Genomic DNA, 19817 nt, shown 5'->3' on the forward strand with positions numbered 1-19817 from the left:
TGACAATATTATTATTTGTTGACTTCTGTGCACGGTGCTTGTAGATCGTATCAGGGAGGCAGTGTGGCTTAAGGCCCAGAACAACTGGCATTCCAGAGACCCGGGTTCTGTCCCAAGTTGGCCATTGCTGAACAATCTTGGGGAAAGACACTTCACTTCTTTGTGACTTTGGGCGTAATGGTCCTAGCTTCCTCCGTAAAGTGCTTTGAGCTCTGTGGATGAAAAGCTTGCTAGAAGAGGTAGGGCACTAGTTCCAGAACAGACTGCCAGAGCTTATGATAACAATGCAGCATGACAGTGTACCTGGACAGGCATCCCATCCCAAACGCCGTACATGTGAAAATCGACTAACTCGCTGAAGGATGTTATTCACAACTAAATTCCTACTCTTACCTGAGAAGCATGAAATAATGGTGGTTATCCTCTCATCAGTGACTTTTTATGGTGAGAGACTGCTCTAAAGAATAGAGCAATCTGCAGAAAACTGCAGTGAAAACCCATTGGACATGTCCTCCTTTCTGGGTATGTCTACATTGCAGAGTTTTTCTGGAAAAATGGGCATTTTTCCGGAAAAACCCTCTACACTTGCATCCACACTACAATTGTATTCTTTCGACAAAGTAGAAAAGGCAGGGTGTTTTCCGACAGCACTAAACCTCATTCTACGAGGAAGCTCTTCCAAAAGAGCTCTTTCAGAAAAGAGCAAGTGTGGACAGGGGAGAGGGGTTTTTCAAAAGAAGAGGCGTCCAGGAAATAACACAGGTGCCCTGGTGGCTACTCTGTCCCCAGCAATTTGAACTTAAATGTGAGAGTGTGTCCAATGAATGTGGACACGATCTTTCAAAATAGCACATTGCTTTCTGTTGTGCTTTTGCTGTGCATATTCTCTCTTTCAAAAGAATTTTTCCGGAAGATCTCTTCCAGAAAAGCTTCTTCCAAAAGAAAACTGCAGTCTAGATATAGCCTCTGTTGCCTGGGACTGACTCTTCCTTCCATCTGGCTCTGTCTGAACTCTTCTGGTGGTAGGTGGAGAATAAGGCACTGAGGGGGAAGATATTGGGAGAGTTTAGCAATAAAGTTGTGGGGGGCAGGATTTGTCTTCTGTTTTTTAGGTTAAACTTCATTTGCTGCCTCTCTGCAGGCCACCTCACTGGCTGAGGTATTGTGCCTTTTGGTGTTCTTCGGACGACTGGTGCATTTTGCCAAAGTCACCCCTCGCAATGTGTTTTGGAAGGATACAAAGAATATCTGCATTGTAATAGCAATACTGGTGAGTTTCCCATGTGGTCGCTGTGGTTTGTGGGGAAGCTAGACCTGTAGGCTTGTTTTTATTGTCCTACTTCCACTTGCATTGTGAAAAGGCGTGTGTGACCTGATGGGACTGGCCAGCATCCAGGTCTACAAACAGCCTGTTTGTCCTGATGTGTCCCCAGCAAGTTAACAATCCGTTTCCCTGCTGATTTCCAACAGACCTGGTTTCTGAAATTGTTGAGAAAAGTATGCGGCAGGAACAAGTGTGTGTGTGTGTGTGTGTGTGTGTGTGTGTCATAACATGGTCTAGTCTACCGAAACTTCTATCTCCTGTCAGAAGACACTACCCCAAGAAGCATTTTAATTGTCAAACACTAGGGCTGCGTTAGTGAGTCTCCAGCAGTAAACCAAAGACTTTTCTGTGAATTGTTGCTGCTCTTTCTTCCACAGGGGACTTTAATTGACCTGATTATCTACGGGGCACTTAAAATCTCGAACATAAACAGTGTTAGATGGTCAAGAGTCCTGAGACCCGTTTTCTTAATAAACTTTGCAGAAAGTCACCAGGTAAGTCACGCCGACGGGTTGGGTGTCCTTTGGAAGTTGCATGCGAACATCTTGGAGTAGAGCATTTGCAGAATGGCTGGAAGATGGCCGTGCGGAAGACAGCCGTTGTAGCTCTTACACTGTGCCAAGACCCCTTGTGCTTACTTGAAGGGATGGTGGCTAGGCGTGTGCAGACACATCCCTCTTTCCCTTTGGTGTGAATCCAAACCGCTCCTAGCACGTCATTGCCAAGCTGATATCCTGGTACCTGGCTGCGGCAGTGCATCGGGATTGTGACTGGTATCTGCTGTGCTGTGGGATGTGGGGTGCCTACCTCTCATTTCCTGCCAGGCAGGAAGAAAGTGACTCCTGTAGACAGCGGCTTGATGGCTTTGGAATAGTGGAAATAATGGGGAAGTGCAAGGAACATCACAAATGACCCTTAATCTCCCTCTTTATCAGCAATAGGGGAAATCCTTCCCCCCTCATGATGAGAGAGAGCTCCTGCTAGCTAGTCAGCGACCTACCTAATAACAGCCAGCTGTGGGAACAGGCTGGATTTTGGGGTCATAAGAAACCCTAGAACTTGGGACTGTGCTGTGTTTGGATTCTTAATTTCAGGTCATGTCCTAATTATTCTTCCCAGATCCTGCACTCGCCCAGCCCGGCTTCTGTTGCCTGCTCTGCGCACTTGGCAAAAATTATTTATTTCAGGAGCCCTTCGAGGTGAACAAGCACAACTGTGCTAATGACACTGTCCTCTCAGTCCGTGCACTGCCCAGCCTTGGCTCGTTCTCTTCTGTGTCGTGCACAGGCTGGGTCACTGCCTCCACCTCCCCCCAATGCTTTCCTGGCCCTACCTTGAAAATCAAGGCACCCCCTTTGCAGGGGGGCCGGGGAGAAAGCCGACTCCCTATGAAGCCTAGAGCATGGGACAGGCAACCTGGAGTTACAGGTGAGAGTCCCAAGGCTGCCTCTGGGTTCACGTGATCTCTAACTGGCTGCAGATGTGTCCGTAGGGATAAGGCCTCCCTTGCAGGGATTCAGAGCGTTAGTGAAGATCTGTTCGAGCGTTTCAACGCTGACGGGGGTCCAAGATGAAAAGGGCAGACTGCCTACAGACTGGGGCAGATATTGTTGTGCCAACTTACGCTTCGGTCATTCTAGACCCTGGTTTCGGTAACCGGGTTTGGTTCTTTAAAGGATTTGAAACCATAGACAGTGAATTGATTTAAATGGAAAGTTATAAAGTAAATAGAAAAATGAAAATCTTTGTTTCACCCTAAAAAAAAAAAAGGGTATTCCTCTATCTTTGATTTTTTTTTGACAGTGTAATATACAATTAAAAAGTAGGAAAACAGTACAGTTAAAAAACAAGAAATAATAATTCCTCCTACAGATATACCCTCCAGATTTACCTTTAAACAATTTATAGAGTTAACAAATATATAATACTCACGTTAAGGAAGATAGAAGCATTGCTTAGATTCAGGAGATATTTTTTGTTTTGTTTCTCCTGTTTTGGATTTTTTCGTTGCAACTTACAACCGGTGTTGTTCCCCTTTCTGCGCTTACGTATGGCAGCGAGATTCAGTGCCAGGGAGGGAGCCCTGGTTGATCAGACCTGGCTTTTTGGATTTGCAACCCATCTGCTCTTGGTCTGTTCCATCCAATCTTATACACCCTGTTTTGGGATTTCGGTATTCCTCCACTCGCCTGACAATTGCTGACGTTAGATTTTTGTGGTCTCATTCTGCCCTTTCAGAACTTTCATCTGCTCCATTTGGGGTAATCAGCACTTTGAAGTGGAGTTTGCTGTGGTGTGCGGTTGATTGGGGGTGCGGGAGCTAGCTCTGTTTCTCTAAGCAGAACGCCTGTCTACCACTCTGCCTGACCATGAGGGGCTGAAAACTCTGTGGGGGGCGAGAGGGGGAAACCTGGTGCAGCTTTGTTTCCAAAGGCTACCCGTTGCCTCGGCAGATCCGGAAAGTGTTCCGCAGCATACGCAACACGCTGCCAGAGATCACGTACGTCTTCCTGCTCTTCATGTTCAGCGTCCTCATGTTCTCCCTTATGGCTCTGAAGCTGTTTGGTGACAGGTGAGAGCGGTGTTCCTCTCCGGAGTTCCCTGGGTTGTGGGCTTTAAGTTTTGGATGCAAGAACATCTATCAGATCCTGTAGAGGACAAAATATGGCGGGGGAGGGAGTGTCAAGAACTGCTGAGAAATCAAGATTGTCCTTATCTGTGGGTACTTCGTATTCCTAAACAATAAGGCCTTAGGGATATGACTGCCATGTCAACTACTCAACTGCCACTCTGCAGTAATGATAGAGATGCAGCCGTGTTAGTCTGGTCTAGCTGAAACAAAAGACAGGACTATGTAGCACTTTAAAGACTAACAAGATGGTTTATTAGGTGATGGTCTGGCCCATGAAAGCTCCACTTCGTCAGATCAATTTGTGGAAGAAAATTGGCACGACCATATATACCGAAGTGATACAATCTAAAAAATGGACGCATGTGAAATTAACAAATCAGGTTTTAGAACAGAGTGGAGAGGGGGAGGGGAAGGTTAGTGTCTGTGAGGTAACGACGTTAGGGGTGATAATTGGGGAAGCTATCTTTGTAATGGATGAGATTTTCTTCCACATTGATCTGAGGAAGTGAGTCTGGCCCACAAAAGCTCATCACCTAATATGCCATCTTGTTAGTCTTTAAAGTGCTGCATCGTCCTGTCTTTTGACTCTGCAATAACTGTGTGTCTGTGACTTGCTGTCTGTGTGTAACAGCATGGTGCCTCTTTCTTTTCAGAAATCTCCGGACAGTGGAAGGATCCCCATATTTTACTAACTACCTAGAAATTGTGTTTGATATGTATGTGCTGGTGACGACAGCCAACAGTCCTGACATCATGTAGGTACCCTGCACCGCCCATGCCGGGCAGTCTAGGCGGGGAAGTGCTCTCTGAGCAGCAGGGAAGCCCTGTATCGCTCGTAGAACTGGAGCGGCTGTCTTGGGCCTGCCCAGAGCTCACGGGAGCCGGAGGAGAGCAACCCCCCCAATCTGTTGCTATATTTGACATACAAGGATCTTTCTGTTTTCTGGATCCGAAATTGAACCCTTGCTGATGTCCAGGTGGTAAAGGCTGTTCAAATATTGCAAACAGCCCTGTACTTCGAAAAGCCTCCAGGTGCTGTGTGATCCCACTGGTGTGGACAGACCCTGCACTTGGGGAGGTGAAACATTTTTGCTTTGACAAGCCCCACACTCCATAATCTGTACTGCAGGGGAACCATCGCCTCTTCCAGGCAGCACTCAAGCCCTGTTCATGGTTCTTTAGCCTTTAATTCAGAGTTGAATTTATCAGGGAGAGCATCTTCCTCTTCCCTCTCCCACTCCATCATTGCACAATAGCTTTAGGACAGAGACCTAAAGAGCACTGTGGCATGCAGTGCCCTCTGCTTTCCACCCCGGGGCCAGATTCTACACTCTCCACCGCATTAGCAGTTGTGTGTGAGCTTCTGTGGGGAGAATTTGGTGCAGAGCATGGGGCTTGTGCTTCTTGATGAATTTCAGACTGTGCTCAAATGCTGCATCCAGTGTTGTCTGTAAGGTGCATTGTACCCTGAAACCGCATATGGGAACGGTCCCTGAGGTTTTATTGTTCTGTATTGGGGTTTTCCAAACTTTTCAGCCATGGAGCCCCTGTGGGATCCTGAAAAATTGATGGAGCCCTTCAAACACTGTTTTTTGTTTTTTAATTCAATAGGTATCCAAATAGACAATGGTTTGGCATTGCATTTTTGTATCTTGTATAGGGTTTTTTTGAAAAAACAATAAGATCAAAAAATTAGTACCAAAATAACAGGGTCTTACAGCTGTCATTATTTTCTCGTGGAACCCTGGTACTCCACAGAGCACACACTACAGAACAGGAAACCCTGTTCTGTATGAATCTCTGCTCTCACAGTCTAATATAAAGTTACTAAAGCCCCTCTCTCCCTGTCTAGGATACCAGCCTATGACATCAGTTGGCTGTATTCCCTGTTCTTCATAACCTATGTTGTAATCCACACCTACCTCTTCATGTCTGTCTTCCTGGCTGTTGTGTACAACAACTACAAGAAACATTTAAAGGTAACGTGTGTGGAGATCCGCATCTGCTAAACTCGGCATAGCAGTAATGTGACTCTGCCCATCCCTGGATGGAGCACTCTGCTTTACAAACGTCTTGTTTCCTCTTCTGGTCCTGCCCGTCTCAAGGGTGTTTGAATCTAATGCAGGCAGCTTTGGGGCGTGAATCTGGCTCCCAGTGCTAGGTCACCAAATCTGTCAGACAATAATTGGTGTGTGTTTGTTTGTTTGTGTCTGTCTTTTTTGGCACTAGAAAATGTCAGGTGGGGGTTGGGTTACCCAGTTTAGAACCCTACGTACAGTACAGCTGTCAGATGCTGGTATTACCTTTATTGGGAGCCCTTGGACTGGGGCTGTACTGCAAAGTGTGTGTGTGTGGATTCTACAAGGAAAGGATCCTCCAGTCAACGTGTTGCAGCCAGCCACTCCTCCTCCTTTAATCACTTGCTGATTCTGAACCATCCTGTGGAGCAACTCAGCGAGGTTTTCCTGTCACTTGATGGTTATACGTAGCATCCACCAGATCTTGGGGTGACTCTAAGCCTGTCTAGTGCTTGCAATTAAAGGGCTAAAGCTGAGAGTTCCAGTGAACTTTCATAAAGAGACTAACTTCCCTGTTGTGCCTGGTCTCCTCCCAGATGCACTCACAGGAAACCACAAAACCTAACCCTGAGTGCAGCCTCCTGGGCAGACTGCCTTGTGGAGGTAGCTGCCACTTTCAGAGGCCTCCCTTGTTAGTGTTGATGTGACGCCTAAATCAGTTCCCTCCTCTTCTCCGACTTGCGGGCTTTCCGGTCTGGGATAAAACCTCTGATCTCCTCTCCATTCTGTCCATTACATGCCAATGCCCTTCCCCGCTCCACAACGGCACACTGTCCTCCAAGGCCTATTGTGAGCCAGGCAGACTCCGAGTCAGTGTCCCATGGGACCCCACTCTTGCAGTGAGCCTACCTGGATATGTTGAAAGTTTTTGATACTGAGCAAGAAATAGGGGCTTGTGATAACTCTGCAGTGAAGGGCAGGGCAGGACCTCCATGGTCGCCTGCTGCAACTGCTCAGTGTGCTAGATGTGTCACTCTAGAGCTGTTAGTCATTATGTTGGCCAGGAACTTTGCTCTTGGTGCATCTTCCTGAAAAGTCTTTGGCACTCTAGTATAGCAATCCAGGACTAAATATGGCATCCGTGAATATTCCAAAGCTACATTAAGTGGGGGAGGGGAGGGAAATAAACTCTCCATGTGGCTGAAATCCATCGTTTTCCCCAGAATGAGATCTGCAAACTTGCTTACATGAAACGTCGCAAGATGGTTGAAGCCTTCAACATCCTAAAGGTCAAGGAGGGCCCAGAGTTTGTGGTTAAGGAAGCCCAGTGGAAGGAACTCGTCAAACGGGTGGCCCCAGATATCAGCACTTCTCATCGAGAGCTCCTGTTGAGAGTATCCGATGACGAACAAAAAGGCTATGTGGGTGAGTAGCAATCAACAGACCCGTGTTAGGGAGGGGTGACTGAAGTAGAGGAGAACCTCTTGATTAGATGGTGTCATCTGTATTTACAGTGTGCTGCATGTAACTAACTTGAAGCAAAGGCTGAAAATCTACCCATCCGGTTATTTGGCTTGGCATGAATTGACACTCAACCAGGCATATCCTGCTACCTCACTTATAAGCTTGCTGCAGGCTGTTTATTCCCCCCCCCCCCCATGCTTGTGGGGTGGTTGTTGTGGTTTACTTTTTTGCTTCCATGTATGGAGTGTCTTGTAGAAGTTTGAATTGGAGGGCATAAAGATAAAGGCATGGAAACATCTCCAAAGATATTTGGCATTAAAAAAAAAAAAAGTTCCTTTTCTTACAGATGAGGAAATCTGATGATCTTGAGCTAAAAAGCCAGGGTGGAAACTCTGCTATGGCTAGGCATGACGATTGAACCCCAATGAAAGGGGTTCAAAAATAACCTAATTGGGGAAGATTTCTTGCTGTGGGTTTTCTTGTGCCTTCCTCATGAGCATCTCATTCTACCCACTGCTAGAGAGGGAGCTCTCGTCGCATGCAATCTGGAAATTCCAGGTGTGCTTTCCAACGTTCTGCCTCCGTCTAGAAACGGGGATTACTAATGCCAGAATTTATTTCCAACAAACTTCACAATTGTAACCTGTTAAATAGAAGAATGTTAATGGATGGTAACCGCTCACCTGTGCATGTGTGAGGGGACCACTACGAGCTTGCCCAAAGATTGGCTGCCTAAACATGAGGCTTAAAACTTGGCAAGTAAGGAGTGAAAGGAGTCTTCCTGAGTCCTTTTCCCTCCCCTCCTCCCACTGTAAGCCTCTTTACTGCTTCATGCCACAGTGCCTCACGCAGGCTCCAAGGGCTCTTAGCATGTTTGCCGGTAGTCTGGATGAAGGAAGTGCCCTTTTTGCCCAGGTGGACAAGTCCTGTGTGTCCTCTGTATTGCAGTGGGGCCAGGCGAAGTGCTGTATTTTTGCAAATGAGACCTGCCACCGCCGTACTAAGTAGGCAGGCTAACTGGCGCCTCTCCTGTCTGCTGCAGACAAAAAGTCTTTTGTGCGCCTGGCAGACCTTCTGAACATCCAGGTGATTGCGATGAAGATACAAGCCCACCCTCTGGAGAATTGGATGCCCCGTGTGTATAACTCTGCGGCGAGCCAATGCCTACGCAGCATGGTGAAACACAGGTAAGTCGGCCTCCTCCGTCCCATTACAATGAGCAGCTCCTAATTTTAAAGATGCTGCATCACCAGGATGGCAGTCTGGAAAATGCCAGCACTGCAAGTGGGGGGGAAGCACTCTGTCTTAGCCTAACTCTGCTCCTACCTGAGTCAATTGGATGCAGAGGGTACGCACGTCTCTCACCGTCAGTGTGGTGTGCAGTCGGCACACACCTCACTTCATGTGCCTTTGTTTTATGTGGGCATCGCTTAAGTAACACTAGTAGGAAAAACCGATGAGGATGGAAACCAGTGGAATCTGGCAACCTTGCGCATGGGCCGTATCCAGAACTGTGTGTACATGCTTGTCAAACACACCCGCTCGCCTTTGGGGTAAAGGCTTGTAGATGGAAACACTGGCTGATGTAGGGCAGAGTTGACTCTTGTAACTGGATAACAGGGCAAGCAGGGTTGTGAGGCTTCCTTGGGGCATCTTGAACTATGTCACCTTGTTATCTCTCTGCCTCTAACACCAGCCGATTTCTTTGATGCAAACTGGGTAACACCTGCTCCCTGCTGCTCCCAGTTTACCAGACCCCACAGAGGACTCTGCCTGCCTTGACTTTGCCTCTTAGATTACACCTGTGTGTGTGTGGGGGGGGGGGGGGGGGAGAGAGTCTCTAAAACATCCAGCCCCATTCTTGGACACTCAGAAATCACCAAATCCACTGTGCCTTTAGAGACCGCGTATACATCAGCTTGCTTGGTTTTAACCAGGAATTCACAATCTGCTTAATTTAACAGCACTGACTTTGTTCTGATAAAATAAATGTATTAACCAAGAATTGAAAAGTGATGCTAAGCAAGACTAACGGACAGAAATGGTTACAAGTTAAACAGTGTTCTACAAATGCCTAACACTTAACGGACTACAATCCTTGACTTAAGGTTTAACTTTAGATAGGAAAAAGTGCCTATTCAGCATTACCCACCTGCATGGCAGGGGCATCTGCCTTTCTTGGATAACCTCTCCTTGCTTGGCCTTCATATTCCTCAAGGTCTGTCACCAGAGTTGGGGTCAGTCCCTGGGGGTCAGACTCGAGCGTGTTAACATGAGGCTGTGAAAGCAGCATGGCAATATGTTCTTCAGAGAGAAAACCAGGAACCACCCATTGAACATGGTGATGGCGGATATGGCTCTCCGTAGATGGGGAGGCAGCTGTCCTGCCTCTGTCTGGAAGAAAATTAGGTTTTTCTTCCAATTTGATCAGACTTAAAGCATAATATCAGCAAGTGTCCATAATTCCTTACACGTGTATTCTTAATACGTGTATTCTTGCAACGCTATTCACGACCGTTGTCACCGGCTTTCATTTGATCTCTTAAACAGTCAAACTACAAACCAGTGGGGCCCCTCTGCCAGTTGTCACTGAAGAGCTCTTAGGTTACAGGGGTGTCTTGAGGGATTTTGGGTGTGGGTTGGTTTGTTTATTTGTTTTTGGTGTGTGGTGGTTTTTTAAACCACAGGCACAAGAGGGGAAAAATTTGGTTTGCTTCTCCTCCTTGCAGGGGCTTTGTTTGGACATATGATGTAATCATTCTAATAAATGCCATCTTCATTGCTCTGGATGAGAGAAACCCACTGATTTCCTATGCAGAGTGGGTTTTCCTTTCTTTATATATCCTTGAGATCCTCTTGAAAGTGTACACGTATGAACCCAGGGCGTTCTTTGCAAAGACTCAATTCTGGAACTGGTAAGTAGGGTGCTGAGTTGGGGCATTGTGGTTTGGGGGTCGAGGGGATATGGGAAGGGTGTCTTGTAATTTTCTTTCAGTCGCAGCCAAAGCAACATTACATTTTATCCCTTTACCTGTTAAGAGCCGGCTGTTTTTACAAGGAGAATCCAGTAAAGTTCGTACTTGCACAACCAATGTGTAGCTAAAGCAATTGCGAACATGAGATGGCAAGACAAATGCACTTAACTCAAACTGGAGTGCAGGCTTAGAAAACAGGACTGGGCTCTGGGCGGGGGGGGGGTGTGGAGGGGCGGGGGATGGCTTTTGAAAAGAAAGTATGGGTTTTGTTTTTTTAATAACTGGGCTTATGCTAGTTTGTTTGTTTTAAATGACTACTGCATGAGGGCCTGAAAGTAGGTGTGGTAACTCAGGTGTGTATCCCCTTTGCCCTAAATCTATTGGGAATGTCAAGCTATGGCTGTGTCACTGAGGCTATGTCTACACTACACTACTTTTTCAGAAAGTATGCAAATTGCCCTCTGCAATTTGTACCTTTTTCGGATTCTTTTTTTCGGAAGAGGCTTTTCTGAAATTTTGCCTGTCTACACTGGGCCAAACTTCAGAAAAACTTCCCTCTTTCAGAAGAGCCCTTCTTCCTCCTGAAATGAGGTTCACAGGGCTTCTGAAAGAGTGTCTGCTCTTCCGAAAAAATTTAAGAAGAGCAGACACGTTCCCTGGAAGTGGCGGAGTTTTTCCAGGATACTTCCGGTATCCTGGGGGGGGGGGGGGGGAGGACGACTCCATAGTGTAGACGTAGCCTGAGCCATGGGGGCCCATGTGCATAAGAGCTTTATTGTACACTTTTTTTTTTTTTAAATCAATGGGGGGTGCAACTTACATGCCTGCTAACAGAAACAATTATTGGTTCCGACAATCCATTAGCGAATTCCCCTCTCTTCTTTTCCCCCTTGCCCCCCATGCTGTCCCCACTAGTTCTCCTGTTGTCCAGGGTGTTGATGCATGGCTGGGCTTGAATTTTTAAGGTAAATGAGCAAAAGAGCATCCCAGATCTCCTTTTCTCCACTGTGAAGAGTTTGGGGGGGATGGACAAGTCATTCTCTCTCCTCCCCACCCCCACTCTTTTTGTCGGTCACGCATGCAAACAGTATGTCCAATAAAGAAACTTTACTTAGTCCCGTATGGCTGTTTCAGTGTCTGCAGTAACCCAAGGAGCCTTTCCTGGGGCTGAGTGCCCTGTGCTGGGCCTATTGTCCAAACTCCAACTAAAATACAGTCCCTGCCCCCAAAGAAGTCACAATCCGGCCTTTAGGGGGGGAGGGATAGCTCAGTGGTTTGAGCATTGGCCTGCTAAACCCAGGGTTGTGAGTTCAATCCTTGTGGAGGCCATTTGGGGCAAAAATTTGTCAGGGATGGTACTTGGTCCCACTGTGAAGGCAGGGGACTGGACTCCATGACCTTTCAAGGTCCCTTCCAGTTCTAGGAGATAGGCAATCTCCATTAATTTTAAATTTTAAGGCCCAAACCTGCAAATGCTCCAGCACACAGATGGTCCCTCTGGCTGAGTAGGAATACTTGTGCATGCTGAACTTTGAGCATATGCTTTAGTGCTTTCAGATTAAGGCCTTGTGTTGTGTCCATCCCTATTGGTATCTGAATGTCCGCACAACACTCCGGTGTGCGCTGGCGCCATCCGTGTAATAGAACAATCTTTCCTCCAACACTAGGTTCGATACCTCCATCATCATTGCTGCTCTGGTGGCTACAGTTCTCAACACTCTGCTTAAGTCAAGTAAGGCCAACGTTACACTTTAAATCTTTTTCGGTGGCGCTAGCCTGCTATTCGTCTACAAGTGGCAGTGAAATTACATTGTGGGCTTGTTGGACTTTGATGCATCTCCTAGCATTGGGATCATGACTTTCACTGAAACCTGCAAAGATTTCTGCATGGGGGGGGGGGAGGGGAGGAAGAGAAGTATGAAAAGATATAAATAAAAACCAGCAAAAGAATGAACCCATAACCTCTGCCTACTCTCCAAGGGTAGTGTTGTTTAGATTACTGTGTAGCTTGTGTTTATTCCAGCTAAGTCTGTAATGCTGCTCTAAATTACTTTTTCAGTTAAATCCAATACCTCTCATATTGGAAGCAGGGGCAGAAATAAACTGCTTTATTTTATCTTGGATTTGGACATACAAACCACCTGTCACAATCTGAAGTGTCATATACACAGCTCTGGTGCATGTTTTCGAGGATGCTAGAAACAGAACATCTTTTGATGCATAGCCACCTCGGTCTGCTTCTGCTAGTGTACTGTGACTGATGGGGATGCTTTCTGCATTTTGCTTAGTCATTGCATTCGCCTCTGTGATAAGCAAACAAGGCAGCATCGGAGAGCCGTAGATACTAAAGTCTCTGGTGCTGCTTTCTTCTTCAGCCAGTCAATACAACAGCCAGCAAGTGCTGGATATTGTCTTCATCCTGCGAGTCCTGCGACTTCTCCGGATCGTGGACAGCATTAAGAGGTAAAGAATGTAACAGGGCTGTAGCCCTCTACCACTGCAGTGAGCTGGTTTAGAGCAGGGGTTGACCACTTTTCCCAAAGTGGTGTGCCAAGATTTAATTTACTCGCTTCTGTGTACGATCTGCATGCCACTGATACTTTTTACAGTCCATAATAAGCCTATTGACCTTGAAGAAGCTTCATTAATCTCTCTCCGTAGCCTCCAGAGTGCAATGCATCCACCACCACCACCCGTCCTGCCCCCACATCCCTATGCCCCCAGCACACACGCCGGCAGGGCAGCAGCGGTGGGGACTTGGTCCCCAGGAGCAGTGCTTGGATAAAGAAACCACAGGGGAGAGGGCCGGGCCTGGCCACGTGTGGCTTCCAGAACAGGAGGTGGCCGGTGGCCGTGTGCCATTGTGCTGTACGTAGCCGACCCCAGGCCTAGAGGCTGGCCGGGGACTGGGGTTCACATCCGCTCAGCGGAGATGGATGTAAGTGGTACTGGTGTAGCTAGCAGCATCCGTGCCCCAGCTGGTTTTCCAAAGGGGCTTTGATAGTGGTGTAGTTATTCCCATATGGGAAGCAGAATTAAGGCCTCTTACTCAGTACAGCCCTATCCCGGTATAAACCGTGTTATGGCTAAAGGATTTTGTCGCTGTTGGTGACGCATCGCCCTCTCCCCAACATAGCTTGTACCAGTGGGACTCCAGTTCAGCCTAGGTGTTCAGGCCCCCAACAACCCTCTTCCCCAATGGGAATAAGGTGTCCAAGTGAGAGCCCGCTAGAGCAGACAAAGCACCAGCTGAGGCAGATGGGACTGTGCTCTCTTGGATCTGCTGCTGCTTCTCTCGCGCCCCCTCCCTATCTCCCCCCCCCCCCAACCAAGTGGTGCCTCTGAACAAGGTACCCCCAAAATACTAGGAATTCCTGGTATCTCTCCAAGTGTCCTGGCATGGGGGCTCTCACAGACTGTCTTGTTCTAGATTCCGGGTCATCATGACTACGCTAATCAACGTGGTGCCGACAATGCTGACCTTTGGTGAGCTGGTTCTGGTAAGCACACTGTGCACTAGCGCTGAAGTGCCACGTGACCCTGCTCTCCTTTAGCTTCAAAAGGTGAACGATAAAGCTTCAGCGTGGTCATGCTCTGGGCACGATCAAGGCTGTATCCGTCGAGCTGATGTGTAGGGGTAAAATCAAGTTCTGCCTAGCTATCTAGGCAGGATACTCTGCTCGCTGCTGCTGTGCTATGCAAAACCTTGAATTCTAATCTGGGCAAGTAACTAACACAAACTCATAATTCCACCCTTACCTCCCCAAAAATCTCCTGACTAAATTGGAAATACCCAATGTGGTCAACTTTGATTCCAGTTCAAAATTCGTCTCCCTCCGAGCTTAGTTTATTTTTAAACCTTGCATGGAATCAGTACTTCCTGGACTGTCTCTGGGTACATCCACACTGCACAGCTATGTCGGGATACCGGCAGTATCTGAAATAGCTACCCCACGTTTACACAAGCTGCTGGTTATTTTGAAATATATATATATATATATTTTTAATACGTGCGCTATTTTGCCATCCTGGTATCCCTCATTGCACGAGGGATAAGAGATGGCTCAAAAGGGCATGTTATTTTGAAAATTGCAGCTGTGTAAAAGCTTATTTTGAAGCTTGGTGCAATTTCAAAATAGATTCAAGATACGCAATTTGCATAGTACAAATTACGTATCTTATTTCGAGTTTAGGGTAGTGTGTAGATGCACCCTCTGTTATCTAGTACCAGCCAGTTTCCAAAGGCATCTCAGAGAGAAGCCACAGTTGGATCAGGAGGCCTTGTATTTAGGTACACAATCTAGAATGTAAGAACGGCCACGCTGGGTCAAACCAAAGGTCCATCTATCCCACTGGCCAATGCCAGATGCCCCAGAGGGAGTGAACAGAACAGGTAATCCTCCCATGATCCCTCCCCTGTCATCCATTTCCAGACAAACAGGCTACGGATGCCATTCCTACCCATCCTGGCTAATAGCCATTGATGGACCTAACCTCTATGAATCTGTCTAGCTCTTTTTTGAACCCTGTTGATGTTGTGAAGACCAGGACTTCCTATGGCAAGGAGTTCCACAGGTTGCACAGTCTGGGATGTGCATTGGGGAATTCCTTGACGTGTTAGTACTGCGCTGGGTGAAGTGAGTGGGTGGGTCTCTCTCCTGCTCCATTCTATGGAAGTGGGTGGGTGTGTCTGTGTGTGTCTCTCTCTCTCTCTCTTCCCCTCTAGGTGGTGTACTACATGTTTGCTATCATTGGCATGGAACTGTTCCAGGGGAAAATCCAATTCTTTAACATGAACTCCACTGCTCCTCTCGCCCTGGTGTGCGGAAACCCTGCCTTAAAAGATTCACAGTTTGCCCAAGGGAAGTATTGCGTGAACAACTTCAATGACCTCCTGTCTTCCTTCATTGTCCTGACCGAGCTAACAGTCGTCAATCAGTGGCACAATATCCTTTCTGTATCGGTAACACGGGGTCCCCTCCAGAGCCTGCTGAAGTCAGCACGAAGGCACCTGGCCCGCTGACTTCAATGGGGCCAAATGCAATCTGAAGTCCCTTTGGAGAAAGCTTTCGCTAGGCAGGGTCGGCAAGCGAGGCTCAAATGTGTCGTCTCCTCTTGCCTGTCCCAAGCAGTGTGGTCCCAGTGTGGAGATGTTCCCTGTCGGCCTTAGTCCTTAACTTGATACCTCTTGCCAATGGATTTGTTTTGGTCACTCACCAGGCTGCCAAGCTGTATTTCATGGCCTTCCACATCGTGGTGGTGATCATGATCGTGAAGTAAGTTCAGGGAGAATTCCCTCTGTTTGGGGGCGGGGCAGCAAGAGGTTCAGAGACGAGGCTGTTCTCTGCCGCCTCCTCCCTCCTCAGTGCCAAGCCATGGAGACACCTTGGGCAAACAGTGACCGCTATCTACCGCATTTGGGGCGGGGGGAGGGCGCCCCCAGACTTGTACAGAGAGGCCAGGAATTCTAGTCTGCTACGGCAGGTGCCCGTTAATAACGTGAGGGCTGGTTCTGCAAAACCATTGGGCATATTACTAATAAAATGCAGGATTATGCAAGCTGCATCTTTCCTCCCTCCCCTACCCCAGTATTTTCACAGCATTTATCCTAGAAGCTTTCTATGTGGAGTACTCGCTAGAAAAGAGTGACGTGGAAAGTGCCATTGAGAGGAAGATTCAAGAGCTGGGAGTAGGAATCCAAGAGTAAGTGAACTGCAGTACTAGAATTGGTACTTTGTGGGCGGGGCTCTCAGCACACCCAGTTGCCAATGGGAAGTGTGATCAGATTATCCTTAGTGGTGCGCAGCCAAGAGATACAGGAGATGTAGGTATTGGCTCCAGGTTTCCAGTATCTCCTGGGCGAGTCCGGTTCCATTTTCTATCCTCTCCATGGTAGTGATCCAACATCTTAGGAAAGATGGGTCGGATCTCTTCCCTGTATTCGGGCTCTCCGCTTTCTCTCCCATTTCCGTCCCCTGCTGCGCGCACACATGCTGCCTGCCTCTGGCAGAGAGGGGCATTGGGGGAGCTATGTTAGTGGTGACATCCACGCAACAGGGCCTCTGGCTGCTCGGGGTGGTCCCGTTTCCCTCCTTCGATCGGCTGAGTGGCTGCAGTGGGCACCTGGGGCCTGACCCGGACTCTGATCCGAAGGTGCCATGTTAGTTCCTTTAGACCAGAACGAGGCCTGAGCAGAGGAGTTCAAGGACCGGTACCTGACTCGATCAGTCAGGGGCTCTCGGCTGAAGTGAGACACTCCCCCCCCCCCCCCCCCCCCTGCCGCCCGGACAGACATCTTGCTAATGAAAGAGCAAGTCCATGGCAGTTGTTGGTTCCATGCTGCTCTCTCCTCCCCACCTCCCTGCTGGAGGTGGGTCGGGGTAGTTCTGCTCTGGTGCCTCCAGGCCTGCACTGTTGATTCTGAGCCGTGCCCTGCTTGGCATGCAAAGGGCCCTTTGGGGGAAGGCTTGCTGTCGCTCCACGCCCCACCGGCCAGTCCAGGGCATGCACTTGTGGAGAGGGCTGGCGGGCATTTTAAGTGGCTTTCTGGGGCCATATGTGTTCCCCTTTCATTTAAAGGGAAGAACTGTGTGATGGTAAATTAATCGACAACATGGAAACCAATGAGCATGACCTTGGAGGGGAAGAAATATCCAAGAAGAAGTCTAAAGGACTGATGTTTAAAATAGCTTCTAAAAGTAAGTCCGTTCCCAAAGGCTCTGCACCTGGGAATAAATCCAGGGGGAGGGATAGCTCAGTGGTTTGCTAAACCCAGGGTTGTGAGTTCAATCCCTGCAGAGGCCATTTAGGGATTTGGGGCAAAAATTGTCAGGGATGGTACTTGGTCCTGCTGTGAAGGCAGGGGACTGGACTTGATGACCTTCAAGGTCCCTTCCAGTTCTAGGAGATAGGCAATCTCCATTCATTTAATTTAATTTAAATCCCCTGCTGAATTCTCTGCATGTCTGTCTGCTATCTCTAAGATCACATCTCTCTCCCAGGGCTGTGAACAGCAGCTGGGAAATCCTTGGGGCTGGCATACAGAGATCCTACTGAAATACTAGGAATTGGCATTGATCAGTGCCCCCGGGCAAGCGGGTGTGGTGTGGCTTTTGGTTAGGATGGTGCAATGTCCCTCGACCCACCTGGGCCCCTCTCCAATAGCCTGCTTGTGTGCACAGACCCCACTACAGGATGGCATGTTCCCTGGAAAACCACTTAGTGGGATTTCAAGGGTTCCCCTCTGGAATCCACTCTTGGTGAGATGAGCCATTGGCAGCTTTAATCCTCCCCGATCTCCCCCAACACAGATTTTCAGGGTCCCAAGGCAGGGAGGGGAGCAGTCCTGGGTTGGGGTGGGAGGGGAGGCTAATACAGATGGAGCTGCCTATGCAGCTCCAACCCACCTCAAGACGTCTTCTAAATCCCTTTTCAAATGGCACCTGAGAGCTAAGGAATTGCTTTAGGAATATTTCCAACCCTCCCCATCGTCGTCTCCTTTCCTAGGCAGTCTTATAAGCACTGCCAGGGCTCAATTTTTCCCAGCTCTGAGTCCTGGCTCCTCTGTGCTTGGCCGCTCATAGCCCTGGCACCTCTGTGCTTGCCGCACAAATTTTATAAAAGCAAAAAACAGCCTGAGCTTTGGCCCTATTTTTCTGCTGCATGTTAAGCCTGGGCTGAGGTTACAAGTTGGTAATGGAGGTGGCAGTGTCTTGCTCGCCGACCGGTCGGAATGCAGTTTGGGGCAGTCAGATTCTAACAGTGTCTCCGCTGTTTTTATTGTAGCCCTTTCTTTGTCTAGCTCCATAAGGTCGCCGCCTGCAGTAGCTACCTGCACAAGGAAGTCTTCGTGGTTCAGCTTCTCCAGATGTTAGGAGGCCTCTTTGTCTGTCGCTGTTTCTCCTTCGTATCTACTGCGCTTTCATCCTGGCTGAGGCTCTTGGGTAACACTTTGCAACTCTCACTGCTTGGTTTTTAATGCACATTCTTCCTTCCCGTCCACAAGCTCTCTCCCTGTATCTTGGCTGCTTCCTATTGAAGCTCGCAGTAAGCCTGGACTTGCTTTAACACGCAGAATGATCGAAGGTCTGAACCTAGGGGCCTTGTATGGTGTTTCCTGCTTCTTCTCAGAGTGCTCCATCAAACTGGCTTCATTTGAACAATCCCTTGAAAGGGCAGCAGTTTGTGAATATTGTGTTTGCTCTTTTGTTGTGGATTTGTTCAGGATGTTCAAATAGCTAGAAAATGTGTCCGTAGGGAATGACCCTGTAGAGCAAAGTAAAGACCTTGCTCGTGTTTTTTAGTGTGGTAAAGAACACCTGCTGATCAAAAGAGCTGCCTTTGTCTGCTGGGGAATGGAGAGGTAAACAGGCAGGGTGGACCCCTCTGACTCCTCACCAAAAGTGAGGCACATAACACCAGTAACTTGACCACTCAGTTTTTGAGCATAAAGTAAATGCAGGGAATATGGCTAACGAACCTCTGCCAGTATAGAAACCTGTCTGTTTGCTTTCTTCTCCCAGAGTATAGGACAGTGGATGCTCAGCTTCAGCGTATGTTTGAGGCAGAGATACCACCAGATGATGAAGGGCCATCGCTGGATGAGATCTTAAACCTCTCCCCTGCTGATGTCTACCCAAAGAATCCCACCTTTGACAGTGTAGCATAGCGTGGAGAATGGAAGTGGAAATGCTAATTCTTTCTCTACCATCTGACTCCCGTTCATACAACTTTGGCATTGTCGTATACAAGATCTCGAGAGGCCTGGAGCTGGTGGGCAGAGCCCTGCTCTGCTGCACAGTGGACAGGTCCTGCTTAAAGTGGCAGCAGTCTGGTAAGGTTCCTGTGTCAGAAGGGTCCGCTTAATCTGGAGTTAAAGACCCTGTATAAATCCTGGAAATGAAAATGTGTTTTGTAAAGGGAAAGCTCATGGAGTGTGAAAAGTCTGAGTCTTGGCTAACGGTAAGAGATCATGCTACTTGACAATATTGAAACTATATATGTATGAAATGTGTGTTTAACAGTCTGATTGGGTTAAGGAATATTTAGCTACTTGTAACTGGATATTGTCTAGTGTAGTAACTCTTTTAGATGCATTACCAGTCAAGATTGTGGATAAATATGTAAATTGAAATACATTATACAAGAGCCAGTCTGCAGTTTGGCACCAAGCTGCTATTTCGGTAGCCCAGGGAGGGCAAATTAGTCTGGGGGGGGCTACAGCTGGTCCATGAGAGCTTTAAATACAGCCTGCAAGATGACCAGCCCTGCTGTGCTGTTGGATTAAGGCAGGCTCCCTTCCATGGCCTCGTGCTGCTCCTAGAAGCAGCTAGCCTGTCCCTGCACCTCACAGGGGCACGGGGTCTCTGTGCTGCCCCTGCATGCAAGCATTTCCCCCCCCCCCG

The 19817-nt window shown here is 48.0% G+C and overlaps 1 protein-coding gene across 1 annotated transcript in view; it reads left to right on the plus strand.

Annotated features, from left to right (window-relative positions):
- Nucleotides 1-19565, plus strand: part of LOC102453058 (uncharacterized) — a 28047-nt gene extending 8482 nt beyond the window's left edge. Inside the window, exons 4-19 of the mRNA XM_075925803.1 lie at nucleotides 1142-1270; nucleotides 1702-1818; nucleotides 3778-3896; nucleotides 4610-4711; nucleotides 5809-5935; nucleotides 7198-7399; nucleotides 8481-8625; nucleotides 10168-10353; nucleotides 12081-12145; nucleotides 12789-12876; nucleotides 13844-13913; nucleotides 15140-15359; nucleotides 15599-15689; nucleotides 16003-16116; nucleotides 16993-17111; nucleotides 18936-19565. Of these exons, the coding sequence (XP_075781918.1) occupies nucleotides 1142-1270; nucleotides 1702-1818; nucleotides 3778-3896; nucleotides 4610-4711; nucleotides 5809-5935; nucleotides 7198-7399; nucleotides 8481-8625; nucleotides 10168-10353; nucleotides 12081-12145; nucleotides 12789-12876; nucleotides 13844-13913; nucleotides 15140-15359; nucleotides 15599-15689; nucleotides 16003-16116; nucleotides 16993-17111; nucleotides 18936-19081 (2040 nt within the window). The 3' untranslated portion in view covers nucleotides 19082-19565. The remainder of the gene's footprint in view (nucleotides 1-1141; nucleotides 1271-1701; nucleotides 1819-3777; nucleotides 3897-4609; nucleotides 4712-5808; nucleotides 5936-7197; nucleotides 7400-8480; nucleotides 8626-10167; nucleotides 10354-12080; nucleotides 12146-12788; nucleotides 12877-13843; nucleotides 13914-15139; nucleotides 15360-15598; nucleotides 15690-16002; nucleotides 16117-16992; nucleotides 17112-18935) is intronic.
- The last annotated feature ends 252 nt before the right edge of the window (nucleotides 19566-19817 follow it).

The sequence above is a fragment of the Pelodiscus sinensis genome, chromosome 3 (assembly GCF_049634645.1).
Source record: "Pelodiscus sinensis isolate JC-2024 chromosome 3, ASM4963464v1, whole genome shotgun sequence".
In the NCBI taxonomy this organism is placed as follows: Eukaryota; Metazoa; Chordata; order Testudines; family Trionychidae; genus Pelodiscus; species Pelodiscus sinensis.